Here is a 26,017-nt window from a genome sequence, read left to right on the forward strand (position 1 = left end):
CGTCAAGCCGAGGGCTTTAGAAGCTTTGCGCTCGATCATTAAGGCGAGATGACAGGCGCTGTGCTCGAACACGAGTAAAATGGCTTTATAGAGAGAAATTACAATGACAGCTAAATGAGTTAGTGCACGAAGAAGGCTCTTTGATTTTTACACAAAGGCCAGTTTTTCCCGTTATTTTTTCTTCTTTTTTTTGGGGGGGGGGGCTTGTTATTCAAGGTTTCAGGACAAATAACGTGAATGGGCTTCTCTTTATTTGGCTTCACAGTTTCTCTGTGTTTGTACGGGAACTGATGGATTATGCTCATAGCAGAAATATTCTCACAAAAAGTACGCACTCAGTAGTATTGATGCCACAAAGTACACAAATTTGACCGCTTCTTGTTAATACAGTTGGACATAAATTTGGAAAAAATAAAAATCTTTCTGTATTCTGTTCTACATCCCATATCTATCGATTTATGTGTTCCCATTTCCCAGCTCTACGTCTCTGTCGAGTTCGGGAGGAAATGGCAGCTTGTGCACGACAACGTCATCCCCAACAGATTCTACTGGTGAGACCAACCAAAGTGTTTACAAAGTGTTTAAAGTTTCCGTGTGGAAATCGGTTCACATGTTGTGACATGCAGACTAAATATGTTCATTAAACTGTGTACATTTTCCTCTCAGAACTGTTCCACATATGGGAAAAGGATCGGGCGGAAACTCATTTACAGCAAAGTTAGAAAAGAAATTAAATCTGATTTGAACCCATTTACCAGTCCAACATTAAGACTCTGAGGAGAACTTTCAGAAAATGCAATGAGACTACATTTGGTATTTGTACTTTATTCACTGTATTTACTTAGAATTTTCATATATTTGTGTTTTTCTTGACTTTTTACTTTTGCTTCCTACATATTAACTCAAAATGTCTGGGATTTCTGCTGTTTAGTTTCTTAAAAGTGGTTCATCGTCGTTTCAACGTCTACAGCTGATCAATCAGAGCTAAAGTGAAAGAATCAAATCATCTGATAGTAACAATTATCCATTCTGAAGATGCAGACGTAGAACAGTTTTTGAGTTACGTCAGTATTCTTTCAATGCCCAGACATCCTGTAACTTTATTTTCTGATACAAGTTGAATCATGACGCTTCAGGATTATTAATGTTTAAGCTGCGGATTCGACACTGACAAATACACAACTGCACCATGGGAACTTTATTATGCCTAACGGCCAAATTGTGGGTCAACAAGCAGTAAAACACCAGCGATAGAGAAAACATACATTAAATACACTCTTATACAAACTTATTTACTGATATACAGCCGACCAGTGGCAGACTGTTGGATGTACACGTTGTTAAAAAACTCAAATATCAATTTGACTTATTTTATCAATTAAATATGAAAACAGAAAAGTCAGGATTTTCCCAAAAATACTTATAGTGCACTTGTATGTGTACACAATTATACTAACATCACCACCACAGCCAGGAAAAGGTTAACAAGTCTTTTAAAAAGGCAATCTATGACAATGAAGTTAAAACTCTAAGTGTTTCAGAATATATACTTTTTTTTTTACACAACTGTCTGCATTTCTATCAAGGTAAAACATATGAGGCGTCCCAGCTGATCATGTTGAGCCATGTGTCGATTTTAGGTGCAGACTTGTTTTATATGCAGATCACATGAATAACATCTATGAATAAAGATCCTAACTTGGCTTACTAACTTGATCATCATTAAAGGTCCATTCCAAAATCCTGCACTTTAGTAAATGGCTGTTTTATAGCCTATAACGTAAAAAGGAGAGAATTGTTGAATATTCATACTTGAACAGCCACGTGATGCGATGGATCAAATTATGAGTCTGGGACACGTCGAATAAAATGCCGGATGCAATTAAAACCTTTTTTCACAGCTATAGGTGATTTGGTGAATAATTCTGAATAATTATGCTGATATATAGTAAATATTATGGAAGTACTCAGAGTTTTGTTGAGACATATATTCTTTTATTAGGTTTTTAATGTCTGCTTGACTAGTTTTGACAAGTCCACTGCTGGTCACTGCACCAACTTTTAGGAAACACAAAGTTTCAGTTTGATTCCAGCAAAGACAAATGAAGGAGTGAAACTCGCCCATCCCATTTAAAACAATGTTTTCAGGAATGCAGATCGAGTTTGGATAAATAATGCATGTTGTCTTTTCTCTTTTTATTTACATAATGTACTAAGTGTCTGGCTCACACACACTGATTAATATTTGATTCGTTGAATGCCTCCTCATAAAAATAATTGCCGGCGCGGTGTTGGGATACCGCAGCGTGTTACAAATCAAATCACATCTTATCACAAGCCTTCAGCTTTGCATTTGTTTTGGTTGATACCTGGTGTGTGAGAGGTGAGGAAGGGACAGAGATCTTGCCGCCTGTTTCAGTGCTGTGAGCTTATGGGAGCTGCTTCTGCGCTTGTGGCAGGGGTGAACGTTCAATTTATAATAGTTTTACAGTTGTTGGCTGTGAAAAAAAACACACAACCCCAGAATATTCAAGGACTTTAGTGAAACACGTGTTTTCGAAGCCGAGCATTAGATGTACAACGTCGCAACACTGCGACGGTAAGTAAAAAAACATTCAGGAAATGACTCAGTGGATTTTAGAGAAAGCGATGAAAAATGCAGTTTACTATCTTGTTTAATGAGGCTGATATTTTATCCTCAAAGGGAAAAAGGATGTATGACACGTTCTTCACATGGAAGTTGAGAAGCAATATAGAACGTGCTGATGTGCTTTTTTTTTTTCTCTGGGAGGTAAACTTTGGGGTAATGGTTCTTTCTTTTGCAGTTATCTACAAACATTTGCATATCCTCAAGCCTACACAGAGATTTTAAGGATTCACTGTGTGGGTGTGTATGTGGTTAGTTACTATTAGACTTAAAAAAACACCCAAAATATCAACACAGTTGTGTACAACATAACTCTACAGAGAAAGCAATCCAACCTCATTTTCCTAATAAATAAATATGAGTGGGGTAAATTGGAGACCATTTGTAAGGATTGTGGTCCGCTGCCATACATTTAGCGTTTTGCAACGTGCTGACGTGTTTCGGTTATTATTATATTATTAACTTAAGAGCCCAGATTTGTGATTCAGTGGTCAGCTTGTACGTTGGTTACTGATTGTGGTTCATATCTCATATCAGAATTCTATTTTTGCACCTAAGTAATGCACATATTTGAGCAAAGAACATTGCTCCTGCTCCTTCATGTGTTATTTAATGTGCCATCACAGTCCTGATGTGGTCATCCATAGTGTCCTATAGCCTCATAAAACTCATAAAAAGTGTAGAAGTGCGTTTCACCTAGAAATATAGTTTAGAATTGATCCCAAATATTTTTAGTTTTACAAGTATTTTTAATTATGTAGAAAACACAATTAAAGATTAATAGGATACACTATAAGGTTATTAATAAATGTAATAAAACCCCATAAAATCTTTGATGGAGTGAACATCGGATTTTGGACAAACTGAAAAGCAATGAAGGAATGAATTTGCTTTAAGTGTAGAAGAAAAGAAATCGCAGAACAAGTGTGAACCATGTGTGCTCAGCATGGCCACCTAGAGGGAGGCAGAGGTACTGACTGACTGACTAACAGTTTTTATCAAAGCAATTTTATATCAGATCAGAAAGACAAAATATTCTACAGACACACATAGAATGCATTGGTTTTAATGGAAGGAAAAGTGAGGACTTTTCTAAAAGGTGTCTTCAAGCTTGGTGACAAATCATGAGAATACAAAAGATACTCATGCCACTCGTTGGAATCTTATATAATTTAAATGTATAGCACATGACAGAATAGACCTAATAATTTCTCCTATTATTTGTTTTGTGGTTTTACGATAATAAGTGAAGCCCTATCGCCACTTACTGCACATCCCTGCTGTAAAAATGCAAGTTTACTGAATTTTCAACTCAGTCTCACTCCTTGGTATGTCCATGTTTCCATTCTGTGCACATTATGATGATGCTTGGTCAACTTGATCGAGTCATTTGGTTTTTATCTGTTTTTGCTGTTAATACAGCTGCTGGACAGAATCTCGATGGGTCGATTGATCCTTCTCCCGATGCTGTTAAAACACATTCACTCCGGCCATGCCCACACTAAGAGGGGTTACGATTTGCAGGCTTCACTTTGAAAACAGCTTCTTGATTCCACATTCCCAGAAGATCTCCTCAGAAATAAGTGCTTACAAAGACCTGTAGCGTATATTCTTCTCTACAGCAAGCTGTAAAACACACCTATGTCACCCATATCACTTCTTTCAAGAGAGAGCATTATTCCAGGCTTTCCGGCTAACTTCCAAAATGCTGTTTGAATAGAAAAAGAAATCTGCCTCACATATAAGACTGTAGTTGGGTTTTTTTCTTGAGAAAATGTGTTTATAATTTAGTTTTGTACCAAACCTCAACAGATGGTCCCCTCAACACATCTCAAACAGTTTGCTCTGAGCACCCTGAGCGCTGCACTGTAGCGTATCTCAAGAAATAAACACCCAAATATACTGATTCCCCCTCTCTATCGCAGGGTATCTGTTCAGTGGTTTACAGACTTTCAGTCAGAATTGCATGTTTAGATATTATTTACAGGTTGAATAAAAAAGACAAATTAAAGACATAAATATCTGTATTTTGGTGTTAAATTATAAAACACAACCTATTTTTTTTGCGAGATTCAGCTTGAAGGAGGAACTTTCATATCATCCTGCACTGCTCCACTTCCGGAAAATAGAAAAAAAAAAAAAATAAAAAAATAGAAAGAGAGAAATTGACAAAGTTGATTTACAAAACCGAGCTCCCCTCTATATGCAGAGGTAGCGGCATGTGTTACTTATGGGGGAACATAGTGTAACACTGCAGGGGTTTATTTAAGAGCGAGGGCTGCTGTTCACTGATAGAATTGGATGAAGTATTTGACAGAAAGTCCATTAAAAGAGATGGAGCTGTGAGGCAATTACAGAGTGCTGAGGGAAGCAGGATGGGAGCTTTTTATATTATAGTTCAGACACAGTATGGAAAATGAGAAGAAACCCATCTTATGTCACAACAGCTGCTATTAATACAACAAGTGGTCACTCCTGTCGCTCTGCACTTAACAGCTACCATGAAGAATATCCGGTGAAAGTGAATGAAATGGCAAAGTGCACCTTGCATGTAACGGCTTCTGTAGGCCAAACGTCTTTTAGGCCAGTATTTAAAGCATAGGGTGCTGGGTTACTGCCCCTATGAGAACAGTAAAAACGAGTTATTTCATATGGCCGTCTGATGATCCAACATACTAACGAAACTGTAATTTAAAACAGACTGATTTAAAATGGTGGAGAACGGGATAATGACCAACATGCTCCTAAAGTGTTTCGCTCTAACAGGGTTTTTATTTCACGTATTTGCACGGCTTCTTTTTATTGAAGTGCGTTCTCAGACAGTAGCGGTGTCGAGGATGAAGCTTCCCTCCACCTGATGTTCCAAATGAATAACTTGAAGGGTTAGTTTAGATATACGCAAAGTCATAATTTAAATCAGTGCTTCCCAGCTGGCTCGTCAGACTTGTTGTCTAAATAAAAAGCGAGGCTTCACTTTCGGTAATTAAAGAGATAACGGAAAAACAAATATGCTGCTTTGTCACATAACAAATGAATTTTTTTTTTTAATTTAATTTGACTTTTTTCCCCATGGACACAATTATTAATAAGGCTGTAAAGACTCTCCTGAGTTGTAAATGTAATCCTACAGTCATATACTTTTCAGAAACGACATTTTGAAGTGCAAATCTACTCTATATGTTTGTAAATGTATGTAAATGTGTTGTATTATTTTATAAGAAATATATCTGATATGTTGAATGAGTAAACTCTTTAATCGCTCAGCATTCTGACATATTTATACATTTTTTTAATTACATTTAAGAGCTTATGACCGTACTATTTTTCATCAACCTGCCTAGTCTTGGCAAGCAACTGAATTTTCATTGAACAAGCAGGTCAAACAGTTAAAGCGAGAGGATCCTGTCAATATTTTATCATTTCTGTTAGTTGTAATAGTGTAAGTTAGAAGACGAATGTAATTATGAGTTGATACTGAAGTTAAACCTTTTCTTTTTGGACAATTTGTTGTAAAAAATGTAAACATCAATCCGCAACAAAGAGACACACTGATCTTTTGGTTTGGAAAACATGTCAAAGTGAGTTGATAAGTCACATGCATTGATTTGTGTGATAGATGAGTGTTCTATTAAATGGCCTTGGTCCTGAAGCTTGATCATGATGTTGCAGGTCCAGGCTGGGTTTGGACAAAGAGCAGGGGATGATTCACCTGGAGATCAACGTCTCCGACGGACGTGAGTCGTGACGTCGTCTTACCTCGGCATTACCGAAACGCACCATAGTGAAAATTACAAATGAGGACACATTTTTACATCCGATTAGTAAAATGAGCTGCGACGCTTAAGCCTGAACTTAAAAGCGCTGAGAGATTACTGTCTGCGCTCCCATCTGAGGAGGCTGCATGGAGACTCCTCACACGATTAAGCTAATTCATTTTTCAAGGGCCGGGGCTGTGACTTGGCTCTTTTCTTGGCCACGGCGCAGAGAGAGGGGGGGCACATCCATAAGGCCTTGTGTGTTAATGCCCTATCCCTGGGGAGACCGCCTCATTTGGCTGATGCTAACATAGTGGGACAGCTCTCTCTACTTTATCTATTAGTGGGACTAAAGATTTGGCCTCCAAAATTTTGCTCACTTAAAACCATGAGCGTTTTGCTGAACCTTGATCGTGGACTCCAGAAGGTTGTTTGTTTCTGTCTTTGTTGTATTTTTAGCTGTCTTTTCTTGCTTACCCACAGGGTCACAGTACATAACTTGTAAACTTCAGAACTGCTCTGATGGAAACAAGGGCAAGCCTTTCCCCGGATTTATCATCCCTAATTCCCTCGTGGTTCAGGATGAATACGTTTTCATCCAGGTGGGTTTTTATTGCGAAGCCCAGCTTCATTAAAATACAATTAAAAGCTGTAAAACCGATGCATCCAGTCGCATCCTAATGTACAGTCATGTTTTTCATTAACTAAAAGGGGCCATTATCCCGGGCAAGGATGGGGTGAAATCGAAATCACTGTGTTGTGCATTACGACAACTCCACTTTGCCATAATGCAAAACATCCTAATTAGTAGCAAACTCTTGACTTTTGATGGCAATCTAACTAGTCTCACACAAGATAACGGCGATTATACTGTGTGCGGGTAATGTTTATAAATGTTTACCTGATGTGACATGCTCAGTAAATCTCCCTGTGTGGCTTTCGTAGGTGCCAGTCGGTGGCCAGTCCGTCCATTATGTGTCCTATAAAAGAAACGCTTTCTACCCAATGAAGCTGCCCAAGTACACTTTGCCAAAGGTAAGAGCACCGGGAGGGTGTGGTGGGATGAAACGCATGCAGAGAAACAGGTGCGATTAACCCCATAACACACTTTATTTCCTCCAAAAAAGTATTGATCAGTTGAAGTGATCTTCTGCACTGTACCAACACTATTTATTTCTTCCCATACTACACCACCATATGGCCAAGACATCAGTCAACCTGATGTTCCACTTTGCCCATTAAGGATCATTTTAGGCATTCTCATCATTATTACTACTACTTCTAATAATAATAATGAAAATATTGATAACAATCTTAAGTGTCACCACAGCAATTTGATGCAACTTGCAACAGATTTGTCTAGTTTTTATTCCATATGCTTATATTACATATATTTTTTGTACAACAACCTGGATTCAATACAGAGTCAAGGTATAAAACCATTACACCGACAAAATGTGTATCAGAAAACATTTAAAAGACTCAGTTACATCTGGCTGAGACAAGAATAATGAGCAGTAGCACATATTTCTTCTTATGTTATGAAAACCTCATTATGATCCTATTGTACAAGGAGTGAATAGCGTCATAGAAATTCTGATCGGAAGGTGAGACACACACAATGCCACCAGTGATTACAGTTATATCTTGTGCACCATGTTTACCTGCTAAGTTACTGGAAGCTTCATTTTAATATGAACAGACAACTAAACCAGTCTTTTTCCAGAGTTCCACAGAGATTCATTTGACGGTCTTGTTTCTGCCATTCAACTCAAACCTTATCATTGTGGTGTCATGAACATAAAGTACGAAAAGATGTTTATCTTGCCTCAATTTTCTCTGACACGCAGTCATTATGCGTACCATCGTCACCGATGAACTTCTTGTTTCAGACATGTAATGCTTTTTATGACGTTGCCATTTGGTAATTGGTATCACAAGCTCTCATCAAGGTAGAGCGACAGTTGGTTAGTAGTGTTTTGATGGGGATAATTCACCACAATCAAAGCTCAACCATGCAGTTAGAGAGCTGATTAGTAGTGAAATTATCTCCTTTTTCCCCAGTGAGCTGTTTTTATGGTGTCACCAAGACATTCTGCGGGTTGATTTTTTTTACACACTGAGTACAAGTCATAGTTTTGTTTTTTGGAGTAATCCATTTAGTTGTTTTCTCAACCATTTTTATTGTCCTTACAACTGACTCAGTCCTGCATAATTTTATCCTGAGATGTTTGTTTATTTAAGACCCACTCACAGTTTTCCAGTTGCCCTCTCAATGGCATGAGCAGACATTTATTTACAAAAAAAAAAAAAAAAAAAGATGACTCTGGAGTCGCACAGTAAGTGTTCCCCTCAACTCCAAACAAACTTTTTCTGGCAGAAAAGTCCATTTGCATTGGCACAAATCTGCAATGATTTTCATTCACTGTAAGCACAGCGGGGCGGTCTCGTGCTTTGAGAGGCCATGTCGGAACAACAGGAGGAAGTGAGTGCCCACAGCGCTGCTCTGATAAATCTGTCTCTCCGTCCATCCAGCCGTGCAACGCAGTGAAAAGTTCCCCGAGAAGGACACATATCGCCCACTGCGCTTCACTCTGGTCATGGATTTTAGCACAATCAAATAGTGCCTGTGTTCCTTTTTAGTGCATGGCATGAAATGCCTGAGGTCTAATTGCTGCAGATCCTGACTGCAGGTTGTCAAGAAGTGACAAATAGCGCTTTTCTGTGTTGATTCCACGTGCACACCACTCTGAGGATTCACACTTCTTTGTTTTGGTCGTTTACATGAGCTCTCAAAATCGTGTTGTCAGGGTAACGGTGGAATCCAAACGGACGTATCCACTCATGAATTGTCTATATAAAGGACTTGCAGATTATCAGCACAGACGATAACCAGGTGGTGGCAGCGATCCAGGACTGGAACCAGAACGACTCCTACAACCTGTACATGTCCGAGTCCAGGGGGCTCTTCTTCACGCTGATACAAGCCGATGTCATGAGCAGCGGAGGTCCAGAGGGCAACATCATGATAGACCTCTACGAGGTGGGTATGAACGCCGCTTTCATCCGGTTGCATGTCTTCTTCCTACTTAACCCTTCAACTCCTATGATATCCCCGCTGACAGGATTTGACACGCGTACTCCTCATTACCATAACTCGGAGACCATTTATGATCTCTGGGAAATTGAGAAATGAGCTTCACGCACATTTACCGGCCATCACAATGGCCTGCAGACACGATTCGCCAGCGTGTCAAATATTTGTAACATCAAAAATATCAAAAACAGACGCAGTAATACTGAAAAGCCAGATATGGAATGTTGATGTGATCTTAGTAAAACGGGCAGAAAGTAATTTATTGTCACCAATTACCCTCAAATGCATGTTTCCGGACTGTGTGAGAAAATCTATGCATGCACAAAAACAGACCCCTAGGCCCAATCCAAACTGGAACCAGGGATCTTCTTGCTGTGAGGAGAGAGTGCTTAAACACGTAAAGCAATAAAAGCTAAATTAATCCATTCAACGCATTCATAAAAGCAATAATTATGTTGAGCAAGTTCAACACAATAGATGAAGAAAAGATGCACTTTAAAGTTCAATGTTCAAGATTATTTGCAATCAGACCAATGGATATTCACACACAGCTTCTCTTCTGCAAAATGATCTTAATTAATATCCTACTGCACATCATGTGTTTTTCTGGAGTGATATCCTCATATACTGATTATATTTGATATAAACATCTCATACGTGTAATAACAAGTGTGCATTGCTGAAATGCTTACACTGCACATGGTTTACTTGTAATGTTATGTAAAACAGGGGCTGCTGCTGGTGTGTTTGCTCACTTTCTCTTGCAAAGCAGCTTTCCTTTCAGTCGGTTTTGATGAATTTAACTTGAAAATATCATAAATAAACTATAGACTGCGCTTAAGAAAAGCATTGTACATGTAAACACAGTGCAAGATTTCAAACATATGCCCAGTGCTTTTAAGTCACTGTGTGTAAATAATACATTATGTAGTGGGAAAATGATACTCAATAGGATGGAATCCACTTTTCACAGAAATCTCATGATATGTGTCACTAATCTAGAAGCTGAAATATTTGTGATTTTAGTCACTATGATTCTTTTCAACGTATTATATAATGTGGGAATGGTACATTCATACTCGAGAGAGTAATTTGTTTTTCATCTCATTTTCATTTTATTAGAGTGACTCTGAATTTTTGGAGGATTAGAATTATGAAGAACAAGTAGTATCCTGTAGGTCAAGGTGATGCCTGACTTTATCAGACCAGTAATCAAAACTCTTGAATTAGCTTTACTGCCTCACTGAAGTGAAGCGAAGGTATCATTTTTCTTTCTGGTGTTTTCGCTGTGTGATTATCAAGATAGATTTATTCCACTATTCTCTCCTCGCTAGTTAATTGTTTATTCTAACATTTAATTGGAAAACAGCTCCAGGCAACAGTTTTAGTCGAGGTCCATTTGTGGTTTGGGCATTTTTCTATATTAGTTAAATAAATAAAATGATCACTTTACCAGTAAATAAAACAAGGCTTACTTTCAGCTGTGAAGCGGAATTAAAATCACTCGCAGCTTTAGCAGTTAATTTGCTTATTTCACTTGTTAACCAGCACTTTCACCTTGTTTTGTCTGCATGTCCTCCCTCTATTCGAGGACACTGAAGGTAACGTGGAGGGAGTGCGTGCAAACAAAGAGCCCCCATTCACCAAGTTTATCTCAGAGCGCCATGCAAATTTAAATTCCTGGTTTGTGAGCTTTCTTTAACAATAAAAGAGACTCTGACAAGTAAAGTACCAACAGACAGCTCAAAACTTTCCTCTGAGTTACTCTTGATTTTCTTCTCTCGCTCTCTTGTTTTTTTTTTTTAAGCTCACCCTGTATTCAGATGTCTTGGATGTCCTCACCATAATGGAACAGATGTTGGTACATTGTATTCATTCCGCCGCATCTGAGTGTCTCTTTCACATCCACTTTATGGCTGCTTTTATTATCTTCTGTTTCATGTGACATTATTGGTGCGCAGAAAAGCATTTGGCTGGTTCAGTGTTTGGATAACGCTCCATCCAAGCACACATTAAGAAAAAAAAAAAAAAGAGAGAGAGAGAAACAAAAAAGAAAAGGAAAAGCTCATAGTCCCCGGGCAGGCAAAATAGCAGCTTTAACTTGTGCCCCGAACATGTGTCCTCATGTGCGCAGGCTTATCTTTGAGGTTTGCAGTGATTGCACATGCACGCATCACTCTCAATTATTGTCATCTCCAGCCAGCAGTAAAAGCATCACAGTGTTACCAACTGTCTGCAGTGGTTACACCGACCTCCACACACGATTTAACCCCAAAAGCCTTCATCTGCAGTGACCGGTGAAAGAAACTGTCGCCTCCGCCTCCTTTGACAAAGATTCGTTGAAATGGAAGGAAAAAAAACCAAACAAACGATAAGCTGCATGCAAGATTCTGTATCTCCATGCACATAAAATACAAAGAAGGAATATCTCAGGGCTGTGCCATATGTTGTTTTCATCCTGCAGAGTCCTACAGATGGTCCAAAATAGTGCTCCATGTCAAAAAAACTATCTCTTTCAGACATCTCTTCCTTTTCCGAACTAGGCCTTCAGCTTTACTTAAGTTTGAATAATTTACGGTTATTTTCTTCCCCGTCTCTCTCTCTCTCTCTCTCTCTCTCTCTCTCTCTCTCTCTCTCTCTCTCTCTCTCTCTCTCTCTCTCTCTCTCTCTCTCTCCCCCCCCTCTCTCTCTCTCTCCCTCTCTCTTTTTTGTTATTTTTCCCCCCGCCGCTCTCCCTCTCTCATGTTCGCAGGTTGCCGGGATTAAAGGGGTGTTCCTGTCAAATAAAGTTGTGGAGAACCAAGTGAAAACTTATATCACATACAACAAGGGGAGAGACTGGCGTCTTCTTCAGGCTCCATCATCCGATCTCCAGGGAAACAAGGTCTATTGTGAACAAGTAAGTGGGCCACTGACGAGAGATGGATCTGGGTATTTGGATTTCCATCATATGAGCTCAAAAAGACGGCGCTGAAACACACTGTGGTCAGACACTGCGCCTAAATATGTGAAGTCGCTCAATAGATCCGAAAATATCTGCAGCTGCACTGACCTTCATAATACATGAGATTATTTTCTCTCCAGTTTAGCAACATCTCACTCATTTCCTGAGTTATTGGTACTGATCGTTAATGCTACGTTTATATATCGTAATTATGACACCAAGATGTTTGGTTTGTCATTTGGAAATCATAACGAAAGAGGAATAATTTAGATCTAAAACACATTTTTAGATTCTACAAAAATCTGTGTATAGAAATGACTTTATTAAAATTTGAATACTAAAATCATGAAATAAGTTCCATCCACTTTTAAAGCAGAAACTCCTAAAGTCGCAAGCCTCCAGTGATGCAGTGAAATTCTTCAGAGTCTGACGAGAACCAACTCTTCTACTTCGCTCACGACAAAACTGTTGATTCAGATCTAATAATGACACTTGTCAGCCATACTCTTCTTGGATTTTGAATTGTATTCCCTTGATCTGCTTACCCTGGTCTCCTTGTGATGTAACTTTAATAACTGTGAGATTGAATAGAAGATCCAAATATCTCGGCTGCAAACCACACCGTGGATAGATTACAATCTGTATCGTATTTATTGCGTTGAAGTAGAGTACATTTGTGCTATTGTGATATAGTCAGTTATATCACTGGTAATCAACAGCTGGGAGCTTCGTATCGCCTTTTAGAACAAATAAATAAAATAAAAAAAAAAAACACATTCCTGAAAGACCTTCTGCAAGTAATTATGAGCACAAACAAAAGTGGCAGACCCAGACAACAATCCTATATGGAGGAGATTAGTAGCCATAAATGAAATATATATGGGCACTTCATCTATTTTACGAGTCAGAAAAAAAGTCCCATATACGTATCCCATCATCCCAACTGCCTTTTAATCTCCCGCAGATACACTGAGAAGATGCCATTTCCACCGCAGGTCCTTCCTGCTGTTTTAAATATGGAGCTGGAGCTCTTTAACACTCCTACAGATTAATTTAAAAAGCTGTAATAAAGCCAACCTTATTAATTAAAAAAGAAAAAAACCCAACACATTGTGTTGTATTGAATGTGTAAAAAAAAAGGGAACATGTTGAGCTTCCAGTGTAACTTAGAGTTGATTAATTTGATGCAGCTGCACTAAGGCTGCAACCAATTGTAGTTTCTATTTTCTCTTTTTGCTATTATTTCGATTTCAACAGTCCAACGCTTAGTAATATTCAGTTTACTGTCGGATGTGATAGACAAATGATGAGTTTATTGCACATCTGAATAGTTGCCAATTTTATTTCCATTGACTAATGAGTGAAACTCAGCCTGCCAGAACAGTTTCATGAGGAATGATCGGAAACTTTCCGCACCGGTTAATGAGTGCAGGTATCATGTTGGTGTACACTTTCACCGGAGTCTGATTGATATCAGAGGTTTTATTCTCATGTTTTGACTTCGGCAGATTAATCCCCTTTGTGTTTTCACAGCCGTACTGTTCGCTGCACCTCCACCTGCATGTGTCAGAGAGTCCTTACACCTCGGGTAACATCATCAGCAAAGACTCGGCTCCAGGAATTATAATAGCATCAGGTGAGGAGATTATTTGATTTGCACTTCAATTTTGAACAGCCGCGGTGTTGTTTACTCCTGGACCCGTCGCGGTTCTTTGATCATATCCCCTCTGCACTCGCAGTCTGATCTGGTCTCTTCAGACCGCCGTCTTTCTCGTCTAACAACAATTAACAGCGTGGAATGAGTTCTATCTTTTCTCTTACGTTTCACATGAAAACTGCTGCGCTGAATTTACGCCCCGTCATTTTTGTTGTCAGGTGTGGTTGGACCTGAGCTCACCTCGACCAATATCAGTGTCTTCATCACGTCGGATGCTGGAAACACCTGGAGAGAGGTACAGTATGCAAACTGTGTTCACTTTGTGACGGAGGCGCCGGCACACTGCTCACACCACTGCAGCAGAAGCGTTACCAGAGTCATCCTTCATTCTTCAAATCCTTTCAACCAAATAGGGAATGAGTTTGCCTGGGACCTCCAGTCAATGCAATACAGGACTGAAGTAAGAAAATAAAAATATGACTTCAGCCAAGCTTCATCTGAAAACAGAAACAGAGAGAGATAGAGAGAAAAAAAGGAGTCTGAGGTTTGAGCTCCAAATTTCATTTCTCGCTTTTCAGTTGTTGGTGGTGTAGTCCCATTTCCAATGAAATGTAGAAGGGAGTTTGACAGCCAGTCGTGTGCCTCCCTGATCTTTAAAAAAATAAAATAAAAATAATAATACAAAAAGAACATGCAGATTTCTGCTATTGGCTTAACACTCCTAAAAAAAACAATCACTAAAAGAGTAAAACTGGACTGATGCTTTCCTTTATTCACATTTCTGAGAATCTGTGAAGAGCAATTGTGGTTTTGGGTTTGTTTATTGTGTAAGACTGAGCATGTATAATCCTTTTGTTGGCAGTGGCATTTTGCTTTGTGTAGACTTGATTTTTTTTGTTGTTTTTCAGTGGTTTGATAAAGTGAAGCTGATTCTTTCCGCAGGTTTTTCAGGAAGAGTACAGTGTGTTTTTTCTGAATCAAGGAGGATCTCTGGTGGCCATCCGACACACACCTCTGCCAATTAGACACATTTGGTGAGGCTCTCCAAGGATGCACCACATCTTTATACGTAGAGGCCGCATTCAACCTTCAAAACAGGGAGCGAGATTGCTTTCCTGCCGAGGCTTTTTCTTACCGAGTTCAGCTCTATTTGTGGCTGGTCTGTCTGTGATCCAACCATTGTTCTCTCCCTCAGGCTGAGTTTTGATGAGGGCAGAAACTGGGACAAATATAGCTTCACCTCCTCTCCGCTCTTTGTTGATGGGGTGCTTGGGGAGCCTGGAGAGGACACCCTCATCGTGACGTAAGATATGAAGGAACCATGCACAGATTACATGTTTTCCAGCCGTTACTGGCTGCGCTGGATAATTATACGGTTCAATATCTTGATGAAAACTAACTTGAGTGTATATAAAAATAAAGTGGTTTCCATGAGCCCAAGATGTAGGAAATTAATTTCTTCCTCATGGTTATAAGATGTTCACTTTTTTCGTTTTCTTTTCTTTCTGGCCTATGCAGAATATTCGGTCACTTCAGCCATCGATCCGAGTGGCAGCTCGTCAAGATCGACTTTCGATCCATCTTTCAACACCGGTGCACATCTGAAGACTATCTGACGTGGCAGTTACATGATGAGGTGAAGCAGATTTTGCGTTACTTGACTGTTGATGACTGCCAAAAATTTGGTCGCTGATTAAGCTCAAGAGAATTCCTTTGATTTAGCAATACAATAAAAAGTAAAAAAAAAGAAGAAGAAGAGAAACAGAGCTGCAGAAATATTTATGATGCATTATTCATCACAGGGAGAAGTGTGCATCATGGGAATGAGGAGAATCTTTCAAAAACTGAAAGCAAACACTCGATGTGTCAAGGCCAGAGATCAGTATATTTCCCACATGTCAGATTCCTGCCCGTGCACAGAGGCAGATTTTGAGTGGTGAGTTCCCTTCTCTGCAGCTACACCCACTTTCACTTCATTAAATCCAATGCACAACACTTTATCAATCTCCAGAGGCAGAGTCTTTGAAGCAAACCTACGGCAGAACAACTATTTCATGATGGTATATTTTATGATTCACAACTTATTATTCTTCTTATTTCTGGGTTGTATTTGCGGAGTTAAGATGCCACTTGGTTTAAAAATAATTTAAAGGTTGTTATAGATATTTCAGGATTTTGAATGTTTTCCTTTCTTAGTGGTTATGGTCGTGTGTGAATTGAATTTTTTAATGAGCCAAAACTGAAATCAGTGACATCAACAACACAGGAAAGTGTCTTGAGCTTATGGTCACGTCACATCGTCGCTGACTGATTACAGCAGAAAGTGTTCAAGCTGGATCCTGACAATTAAATCTGTGAAAGCAAACAACATCCCGCTTTATTTACTTGTCTACAGATTTAGAATATGAACACTAATTGTCTTTTCACACTCTTGTACAGGCTCCTCTAATATGTTTAACAAGTGTCACTTTAATACCTTCACATCCCTCTGTCTCAGACGCGCTTTTATCTTCTCTTATCTCGCCGGCGCTGATTGAATGGCCCTGACTACTGAAATACAAGCTTAACACTACTTTAGTACTTGAAGACTTCTTGGCTCTTGACATTTTCTCTCGCTGATCGCGATAAAAAGAAATCTGACAGCTCCAACTGACTTTGCCGAGGTATAATAATAGCTTGTGTAAACACACAATGTCTTTTGTGCTTCTGAAATCCAATACTTAAGACATCAATACTCTGATGTGGGAACACTCCGTAGTAGACGCGTGTTCGACTGGAGATGCGTATCTCCATTTGCGATTTTGAATGAATGATAACTAATCCTGATCACTCCCCGCTGTGTCTTTTTTTCCGACTGAAACAGTGACTATGGGTTTGAGCGGCAGCTTGATGGGAGCTGCACTCCAGCTTTCTGGTTTGTTCCGTCAGCTACATCCCGAGACTGCATCGCCGGGGACAGCTTCCTGAACACCACTGGGTACGCCTGATTCCTTTCCTATCCTCGGGAGGGAAAGGAATGCATTGGACACATGTATTTTAATAGACAAAGTCAAGACAGAAATACTTTCGTGTTCATTATTGCCGTCAGTATTATTGTGAGTGAAGCACATTTACTCCAAAGAAATTGTCATTCGTTTCTGAACCGACAAATCAGCTTTTTTGTTTTGTGAAGCATGGCAAAAAAAACTAAACAAAAAAGAAAACCCAAGGTTGCTTTTTCTGCCAGTGTGATCTCTGCAAGGGTGTGAAAGAAGTTGTTTCTCATGTTATCATGCCACAACATATCGCAAAACTTTCATCATCGCATTATCAATATTCATACTATACATATTGTAGAAGTGTACTGCGGAAGATTCTGTTTCCATCCACTGGACATTTATTTTCTGTAAGTCAACCTATTTGGCTGATCGAATGGAGCCGTACTGCCTTTGATTGTATTTCTACGTCATCTATTTCCTGGTTGCAACAGGTCAGAAATCACAATCGCAAAAGCAAAAAAATGCAAATAAAATAATCTAAAAATTTATTAACTGAAACCAACAACCTCAACAAACTGTTTTTGTTTTGAAGCACTGCCAGCGAGAACTGCAAATGTACATGTGACATGCTGTTTAACTCTTTCTGTGCAGCCCTGATGATATCGCCTCACAGTTACTATCAACCAGGATTCAAAACACTTATTGAGATTCTTATTGTAATTTTGAATCTGATTCTAATTGTGATTTGGGTCTCCAATCCTATCTTAACTGTCATTCTTATTTTTTATTCTAATGTAAAATTTTGGTCCTCTGTCTGATTCTGATTAGACTCTGATTCCCACTTTAAACATCAACCGGCATCAACACATTGGAAACATAATCCAACATTAGGTTAAAGTCTTATTAATCCATTCGAATCAAGTTTTTCAAATTAAATCAGAAGTCAAGCATGGTTATTGGCGTTAAGCTAATCGTATGTTTATTTATTGCTACCGATCAATATAATAATGAAGACTGTGACTGGCGCAGCTCGACAAAGTGCAATAATGGCCACGTCAAATTCTTTTATTTGACAGCAGGTTGCAGTCATTAATGAGCGAATCTGACAGAGCTGAAGAAACCACAGATAACAATATTTGAGAACCGCTGTAGCATATCTCTTATCGCCGGCCTCCCTTGTGCGCGGTGTGTCGTAATGTATGTGTCTGCTTTTCCACTCATTTATGTCTTTTCTGCAATGAATTCCAGATATCGTAAGGCTTCGTCTAACAACTGCACGGCGGGAACTCTGTTGAAGTACAGCCCCAGGCGACAGAAATGCCCCACTCAGGCTCCCAGGGGCCTCCAGCTCTTCACCAGCGAGGGAACGCTGGTCGCAACTCTCGGGAGGAACGTCACCTTCTTGGTCTTTCTGGAAGAGGTGCTGACTTCACATAAACAGAGACACTGAACTGCACCTCATGTGACGCTTTCGGGCCTTGCGCTATTTATTCAGCGCGCTGTGTCGGGAGGCGCCGTCAGGATTGTGGCACAGAGGCCGAATTGCGCCAGCGTGTCAAATAATTTTGCAGTGACGTGGTTCACAACATGACCTCGCTGTGTAGATGTTAAGGAAAATGCAGTGGTTGTGTGTCAGCGAGGACACACGAGGGCTACGCCGTGAGTGACAGCGTTTTCCGTTTTCTGTGTGAAGGGTCTTGGCTCCATGACAAGCATAACGGTGGACTTTGGTGACGGGACGGCCATATCTTATGGTAACATCAGCTCCATCGACGGCGGGGTCAAGCACATGTACGATAAAGTCGGCATCTACCAAGTTTCTGCCACAGCGAGCAACAGTCTGGGCTTCGATAGGGTCGCGCTCTACCTACACGTCTCCTGTGAGTAAAAAACAAAAAAAAAACAACTGGAAATATTTGTCAGATTTCATTGGTGTTTACCATGTTGCAGCAGTTGTTTAGGCTGGTTGATATTTTATAGGCGCTACACTCCAGACCACAAGATCCAACAGTCCTTAAAAAGGTCAACATCGGTCAACTTGCGAGCCTTTCGGAGGAAAGAATCAGATACCAAACACTCGAGCAAACAGGCTCATGACTTTCCGCCGCTTCAAATTGGCTCATTAATGCAAGTCTCCATTCTGAATCTCCATCCAAAACTTTGAGAGGCCATTCAGTCTGCGTGGGTTGAAAAAGACAGCTGTTTGTTGTCTGCTCATTGACAGAGAAGAGCATCGGTGGTCAGCTCGAATTCATCTCATTATAATAGATTGTAATGGTGACATTTCCCAGGGTGCAAAAAGCATCAAAACATCCGCAGACAAGCGCAATCAGCTTCCACACAGTCAATCATTGGCCTCCACGCAGTCAAACTTGAGGCCAAATATCATTAACTCTGTGGGTTTTGCTGAAATTCGAAGCGATTTCTCGCCCCAACATTTTCACAAAAGGTGTGATTTTTGTATTTTATGTTTTCCCTCAAAGGTCAACTTGAGCAGGTGCAGCTCTCAGCTCCATCTGTGGTTGTCAAGAACAAAGCGGTGAACCTCACAACAATCCTGCGTCCCAGTAATGTGGGAACGGTGGCATATTACTGGTGGTTTGATAACAAAACAGAGGTAACTTTTCCTCGACACATCCTGCACAGTGCAAACAGTGGGTGGTTTGAAATAATCCTGTTCCTCTGGATTTCAGCCCGTCGTGACTCTCGATGGAACGATGTCCTTCACCTTCGCCAAGGAAGGAAGCCACTCCGTCACAGTGCAGGCTTCGGTTGGAAACACCGTCCATCAGGACCAGATGAAGATGGCAGTTTATGGTACATGTTATTGCTTTATTTCCACACTGCTGCCAAACAATCTGCTAAAAAAATAGGTATTCAATTTGTGTAAACAAATAAACATCCTAATTACAATGACCTCCACACTAATTTTTACTGGCTTTTAATATGGGACTGCTTTAATTCTGATCAAAAATGACATTAGATTAAATGATTTTTTTAGAAAACATTGAAGGTTTTTTTTATATGAAACATAACTGAAGTCATGTTGTCAAAAGTTTGGAAAATGGCCGGTAGATATGAACTTACAATGCGACCGAGAGTAATTCAAACTTTTTTGTCTATAAAGTTAGTTACCTTTTCCAAATAAGATGCAAAAAATATTTTAGGCAAATATAAACACAACCTCCAGATGTTTAAAGTAACACGTTCTACCATATCACCTGGCATCACATGTTGAAATAGTTGGGTCAGGGGTCATCTGATCGTTTCTTTGGAAACTTTTAATTGTGTTTCTGAGACTTAGTTGTTTTTTTTTAAATATCCAGTCATGTGACAGCATCTTTAACCAACACTGCCAATACAATCTAAATATTTTAAGTCTAAATAATGCCACTTCTGTGCTTTAGGAAGCAGTAGTGTTGTCTTGAGCTAAACTCTTACATTTCTATCATAGTTTCACCAGTTTGTACAACACATACACATCAATAGAAAGACACAATGGCATTCGAGTCCTTTAAGGAACTTATTATCAAAACTTGTAAATAAAAATTCTGTATCCTGTACCTTCAGCGATATTGTCCTATTGTGAACACTTGATATGTTGCCTGTGTTCTCTTGTAAAGAATACAATATTGATTGATTATAGTGGGGAATCTTTGCCATTTCTATTCAATAACTTGTTCCAACCTTCTTGGAATTGAACCTGCACACAAACACCTTCTGCTGCGAGTACAACCAGTACATACCTCAGTCCTTCATATCGCTGAGATGACTAATTCAATCTTCAACCAAAAGGCAACAAAAAGATGTCTCGTCTCTCATAACAGGACTACACAACCGGGCATAATCAATCCATGTGGGGATCATAAAACTGGAAACTGTTCTCATACATAGAGACGCCAGGGCGGGAGATCAACATTCATATTTCGGTTGCTCCTTTTTATATGCTCTTTACGAATGTTCCCAAAAATCAGATTGGAATAAAAAATGTCACTTTGTGGAATCCTGCGGCTGCTCTCTGAGGCTGATGAGGAAGTATAGCAGGTCTCCAGTGAGCAGCAGTTCATTTTCTTTCTGTCAGTGGTGCATGATCAATACGTTTTATCATGGGAACTCTAACTGTCTCGTCTTGTTGTCCCTGATAAACAAAGTTGAGGATTTAGTAGTAGGCAATGATGCTAGCAAATAAATCATAAAACTAATTTTAAGGATGAAGTTTGAAGGTCAGAGGCAGAAAGTGCGGGAGGAGGTGAACTTTCACACAGGAATACGTCTCAACTTCTCGACGAGAACTTCAGCTTGCCAGGTTTTTCTGATGGAAATCCCACATTGACTCAGTGCAGATGGCCTCACGGTCAGGGTAAAGGTCGTGTAAAGGACATGAGGTGCATTGTTGTACACTGACATTCTTGTCTCTTGAAGATAAACAGGGCATCTCTGCTTGGCTTTCAGATTATTTCCGGTCACATGTTTTATCCTTTTCTTCTAATTTGGACGATCTGAACCCGGGGGTGTCTGAGTGGAGGGAGGACATCGGCAGAGTCGTGAAGCGCTGCATGGTTCAGGTAAAGTCTGCAGCTGTATGCATCCGCACTTTACAAAGTGTCATTTAGATATTGCCTTTAGCAGCAGATACAAAAATTCTAGTCTGGCTGGAGGAAATAACATTTCCCGTCTTGCTTTTTCCCGCATCTGTAATGTACGCATGTGGCCCCATCGAGGGTTTCACTCTGCTTCTTGCGGCATCTTTAACCAACACTTGCCATGTAATTAGCTGTTAACCTCTTCATGCTGACACCAACATCCCCTGAAATCATTATTAACGGTACAGACTTCCCACTGAACATGTCAAAACAGTTAAAAGGGCAGTGAGAGCAAGGCTATGTCTGTTGCCATTTGCTCTTTTAAAGTGCTAAATACTAGTGAGAAAACATCAAATCCTCAAGTATAAGGGATGTAATGGTGATTAAATATGTCTGGTTTTTTCCTTTTAGACACCGTGGGAATGTCAACAAAAAAAAAAACCCAGCAGGTTATGTAAAAGGCCTGGATACTGAGCTCTATATATATCCTACAGTAGCCCTCAGTATGAAACATCCACTTTGACCTTCTGTCTTGTCAGATATTACCCCGCTTTACACCCGGAAACTGACAGCAGACCTCTGGTTATGGCATAAATGCACTAAAAGCCCTGGCCTTTACCAAAGACTGTCAAATTGAACTTGCATGTTTCACTTCACCCACATTATATCGTGACAGTGACTGGTACTCAGGCAAATGATATATGAAGCAGAAAGTGGTGAGTATTTACCTTTTAATACGGGCGATCCCTCCTCCGTGGATCATAAGGCCTGAAGCGACAAAAATCACCTGAAACAGTGTCAGTTTAATAAAATAAAGAAAGAAGCTTTTTAATGAGGCTTTGTTGTCATTATTAAAGGTCACAGGAATCAGCGAGGATCAGCTCCTGGTCACGGTGCTCCCAGGCTTACCAACCACAGCAGAGGTTTTCATTGTGCCCGAGAGGAGGTCCAGAGACAGAGCCATGGATGAGAAGTGGGCGCACCTCGATCAGGTGCGGTCTCATCAAATCACTCTAATGGCCTCTGGCAGATGTTCAGTACAATGTGGTTTGCTGCAGCAGTTACAGTAAGAGAGAGTCCCCGGAGAGAGCCTCTCCCAAGAATACCACTCAGCCGGGTTTCAGGTCTATTGTATCGAAAAAGAAAACCCATTTCATGATGTTTCACTTCACAAAAGGACACCTTTGTATGTGCACTCTTAATTTAGAGCAGAATTCACAAGTTTATGAAACATTACTAGATTTACATACCTCCACTCTCAGATCTGCAAACTGTAACTTGACCCAGTTTTTTACCCCCCTTTATTTATTTAGGAGACGTATTTGGATAAAAATCAAACATAGTCGGCACACTTAACTCAGAGTCTCTTTAGCCCGCACTTCAATAGATGTATTGTTAGTTAGATCGTTTTTTTGAGAGAGAGGAAGAGAAGAAAACCCAAAACATTACTGTATGTGATGTCTTCTGATCTTTTCTTTGGAAACTTTTAATTGTGTTTCTGCAACTTTGCTCCAATATGCTACTGTGAGCAAGACAAAGGGCTACACAGTGGTGCAGTGGTTATTATTGTCACCTCACAGTGAGAAGTCCCTGGTTAAGAGCCTGGCTGGGACTTGCCGGAAGGATTTGCATGTTCTCTCTGTGCTTGAGAGACGTTTTCCACTTGTGGTTTCCTCCCACAGCTTAAAAATATGCATTTGGGGTTAATTGAAGACTCTCAAATCGCCTGAGTGGGACTGTGAGTGTGTGTATCTGTGTGTGTTGGATAAACCAGTGTAAATAGATGGACGAATTTTTGATTCAGCATTCATAACACCCATTAAAACCAAATGACACCCACTAACATGCACAGCAATAAACAAAAATGTCCCTCTGAGTTTACTGAGGTCGTCTCAATGTCTGGCAATTGCTTTCCAAACCCATGCGCAGTCTCCCAGACAAGTCTACAATAATGTAGCTTCTTCGCTGTCATTTTAAATTGACCGAAACAAATTTGCGTTTATTATTATTCAGAAAATAATTTCAGTAATTTAGTTTTCATACAAAAGCTATTTCACTGCACTCAAAAGACCAAATGGACCAATGTTTCATTCTCTCAAGTGTTTTCACTGTTTACTTTCCATTTCTTCGCTCTTCTGCTTTTTCAAACATCCTTCCATCTTCTGTGCTGCTTTATCCAACTCGGGGTCAAAGGTCACTGGTCACTGGTCCAAGCTGTGGGTGAAGGCCGACCACCACAGAACAAACACAGAGAGAGGCAGGCACACGCATTCTCAATTTAAAGTCGGCAGTTAAAATCAAATGTTTGCTTTTGGACTGTGGGAGAAATTCACAGTACACTACCCAACACAACTGCGCCGTCTGCATCTTTAAACATTTCAATCAGTTATTTCTTTTTATTATTGAGCCATAGTTTCCATTCATTTCACTCAGGAAGTGAAAGCAACATAAGAGGCTTTGAAACTTGTTCTGGTGTGGCGATACATCACAATGAGACGTCACGTCCGCAGTTATTTCTGTCAGAGTTACATTAACGTTGCATAATGACGCCGTTTTCAATGCATCTTGATTCAGCGTGTCAGCGTTCGATGGCCGCACAATAATAAGGTTAACTTTGAGAAAAATAAATGCGGACATGATGCTCATGGTGATGGATTACCGAAGTCAGCCAAGTTTAAAGTCTGTGTAATTGTGTTTTCATATCACAGTGGAATGAGTGGACGCCACTGGCTGCATGGTGGGGAGGAGAAACCAAAACACGGTGGTGTGCTTTGGAAAAGGTCAGCAGTAATGAGCTCTGTACATTTTTGGGTGGTAATTGGGCTAAAACACGCTCAGAGTCTGGTTTGGTCCATTAAGTGGAAACAGAGAGAACAAGAGAAAATGTTTCTTTGCTATTAGTTTGACGCTCGCATCAGCCCTATCACGTTTTATGTTGCTCAATATTTTTAATACCAACTCTACACTTTCTTAATGTCATCACTAAATTGCTGAATATACCAGCGCTGTCTTATTGAAAGAGCTGTATTTGTGCGTTTATTGTCTTTTAATCACACAAAATTAAACCCACGATCTGTGTTTTTCATCAGAAAAAAACATTTTGGTCTCTCTGATTGCTTTCATTGTTTCACAGATGAGACGTTTGTGCCTTTATGACTAGAGTGATGAATATTTCATCCTATTCCACAAGTGCACTCTTTTTAGAATCCCCCCCTAAAGAGTAATACAACAAGTGAGCACTAGATGGCAATGTCTCCCCATGTAAAAGCACTGAAAGCTGTGCGTCCATCAGAGCTCTGAAACAACACCATGCATCACAGCAACGTGTCATTAGACTCACTGAAATCCTAAACAAGTCCCCTGCATAAAGCTTTGGGCAATGATAATGCCATCATTTTAAGTTATTGTTGTCTTTCTGCAAAACAAGATTTGTGGAAATGCATCTTTTATCATGGAGACGTCAAATAGGTAAACAAAAGCATAAAGCAGAGCAGTTTTTGCAGCACAGGCCGGAGCAGCTCAATTATTTATCATCGTGGAGGGGACCACAATGTATCACAAGTAAACATAATTTTGCTGGCTCACAGTCAGTCTTGAATGAAGTTAATAGGTATTTAATTACATTGATGCATCATATAATTGGCACCATTGAGAAAGGAGACAAACTGGGGCAGGCGGCCTGGATTGGGAATTAAGGAGATGTATTTATCTAAAGCCTGTCTGATTACCTGGCAGAACCTTGGAGACAATAGGGTAATAAATCTTCAGTTCACTGTTCTCATCTCCAGTGAATGACTTGCAGCGTGGAGGCATTATGTGAGCGTGCGCCCACACATATACATGTGCATGTGTTGAGTGTATGTGTGGAGCAGCTTATTAAAATGTGTAATAGATTTACTGACCCTGATATGCCACTAGAACAAAAAGTAATTATTCATACTGTGTAGAGCAGTCTAATTTTAACCAGTGGAAAGATTTTAGAAAGAGCGAGATGGAATTAGTGAGGCATGGCTAAGGACTCAATGGGTGCTGGGAAGGCTTTTTGGTCTCTTGTTAAATGACTGCCTCATCAAGGTGTGAAAAGCAGGGGGACTTCAGGCACTTCAGGGAGGGAAAAATTAAAACAGCAATTGTAGGATATTAGAACATACTTTGATTTCCAATAATGTTGCCCCACTGAACTTTTAAATGGGCAAATCTAAAAAAAATAAAATATGGGTGGTGAAATTTCCTGTTCTGATTAAAACACGATAGGATGATATTTTTATTTAAATGTCACTGCCACCTCAGGAGCAGAACGCCCTTTTACCTGCCAGGTTTTTCCCCTCACCATTAAAAAGCCTTTTAGGTTTCATT

The 26,017-nt window shown here is 39.9% G+C and overlaps 1 protein-coding gene across 1 annotated transcript in view; it reads left to right on the top strand.

The window, feature by feature from the left end:
* The window catches only part of LOC308120568 (VPS10 domain-containing receptor SorCS1-like), a 53,752-nt gene that overhangs the window by 21,389 nt on the left and 6,346 nt on the right, over positions 1-26,017 (top strand). The window contains exons 5-23 of the mRNA XM_080481239.1: positions 478-551; positions 6,317-6,381; positions 6,886-7,004; positions 7,348-7,437; positions 9,266-9,445; positions 12,252-12,398; positions 13,977-14,079; positions 14,319-14,395; positions 15,043-15,134; positions 15,296-15,403; positions 15,619-15,736; positions 15,903-16,036; positions 16,964-17,077; positions 18,327-18,498; positions 18,772-18,958; positions 19,562-19,695; positions 19,772-19,895; positions 21,531-21,643; positions 22,519-22,653. Coding sequence (XP_080337365.1) covers positions 478-551; positions 6,317-6,381; positions 6,886-7,004; positions 7,348-7,437; positions 9,266-9,445; positions 12,252-12,398; positions 13,977-14,079; positions 14,319-14,395; positions 15,043-15,134; positions 15,296-15,403; positions 15,619-15,736; positions 15,903-16,036; positions 16,964-17,077; positions 18,327-18,498; positions 18,772-18,958; positions 19,562-19,695; positions 19,772-19,895; positions 21,531-21,643; positions 22,519-22,653 — 2,286 coding nt within the window. The remainder of the gene's footprint in view (positions 1-477; positions 552-6,316; positions 6,382-6,885; positions 7,005-7,347; positions 7,438-9,265; positions 9,446-12,251; positions 12,399-13,976; positions 14,080-14,318; positions 14,396-15,042; positions 15,135-15,295; positions 15,404-15,618; positions 15,737-15,902; positions 16,037-16,963; positions 17,078-18,326; positions 18,499-18,771; positions 18,959-19,561; positions 19,696-19,771; positions 19,896-21,530; positions 21,644-22,518; positions 22,654-26,017) is intronic.

The sequence above is a fragment of the Lipophrys pholis genome (assembly GCF_963383615.2).
Source record: "Lipophrys pholis genome assembly, chromosome: 15".
Lineage (NCBI taxonomy): Eukaryota > Metazoa > Chordata > Actinopteri > Blenniiformes > Blenniidae > Lipophrys > Lipophrys pholis.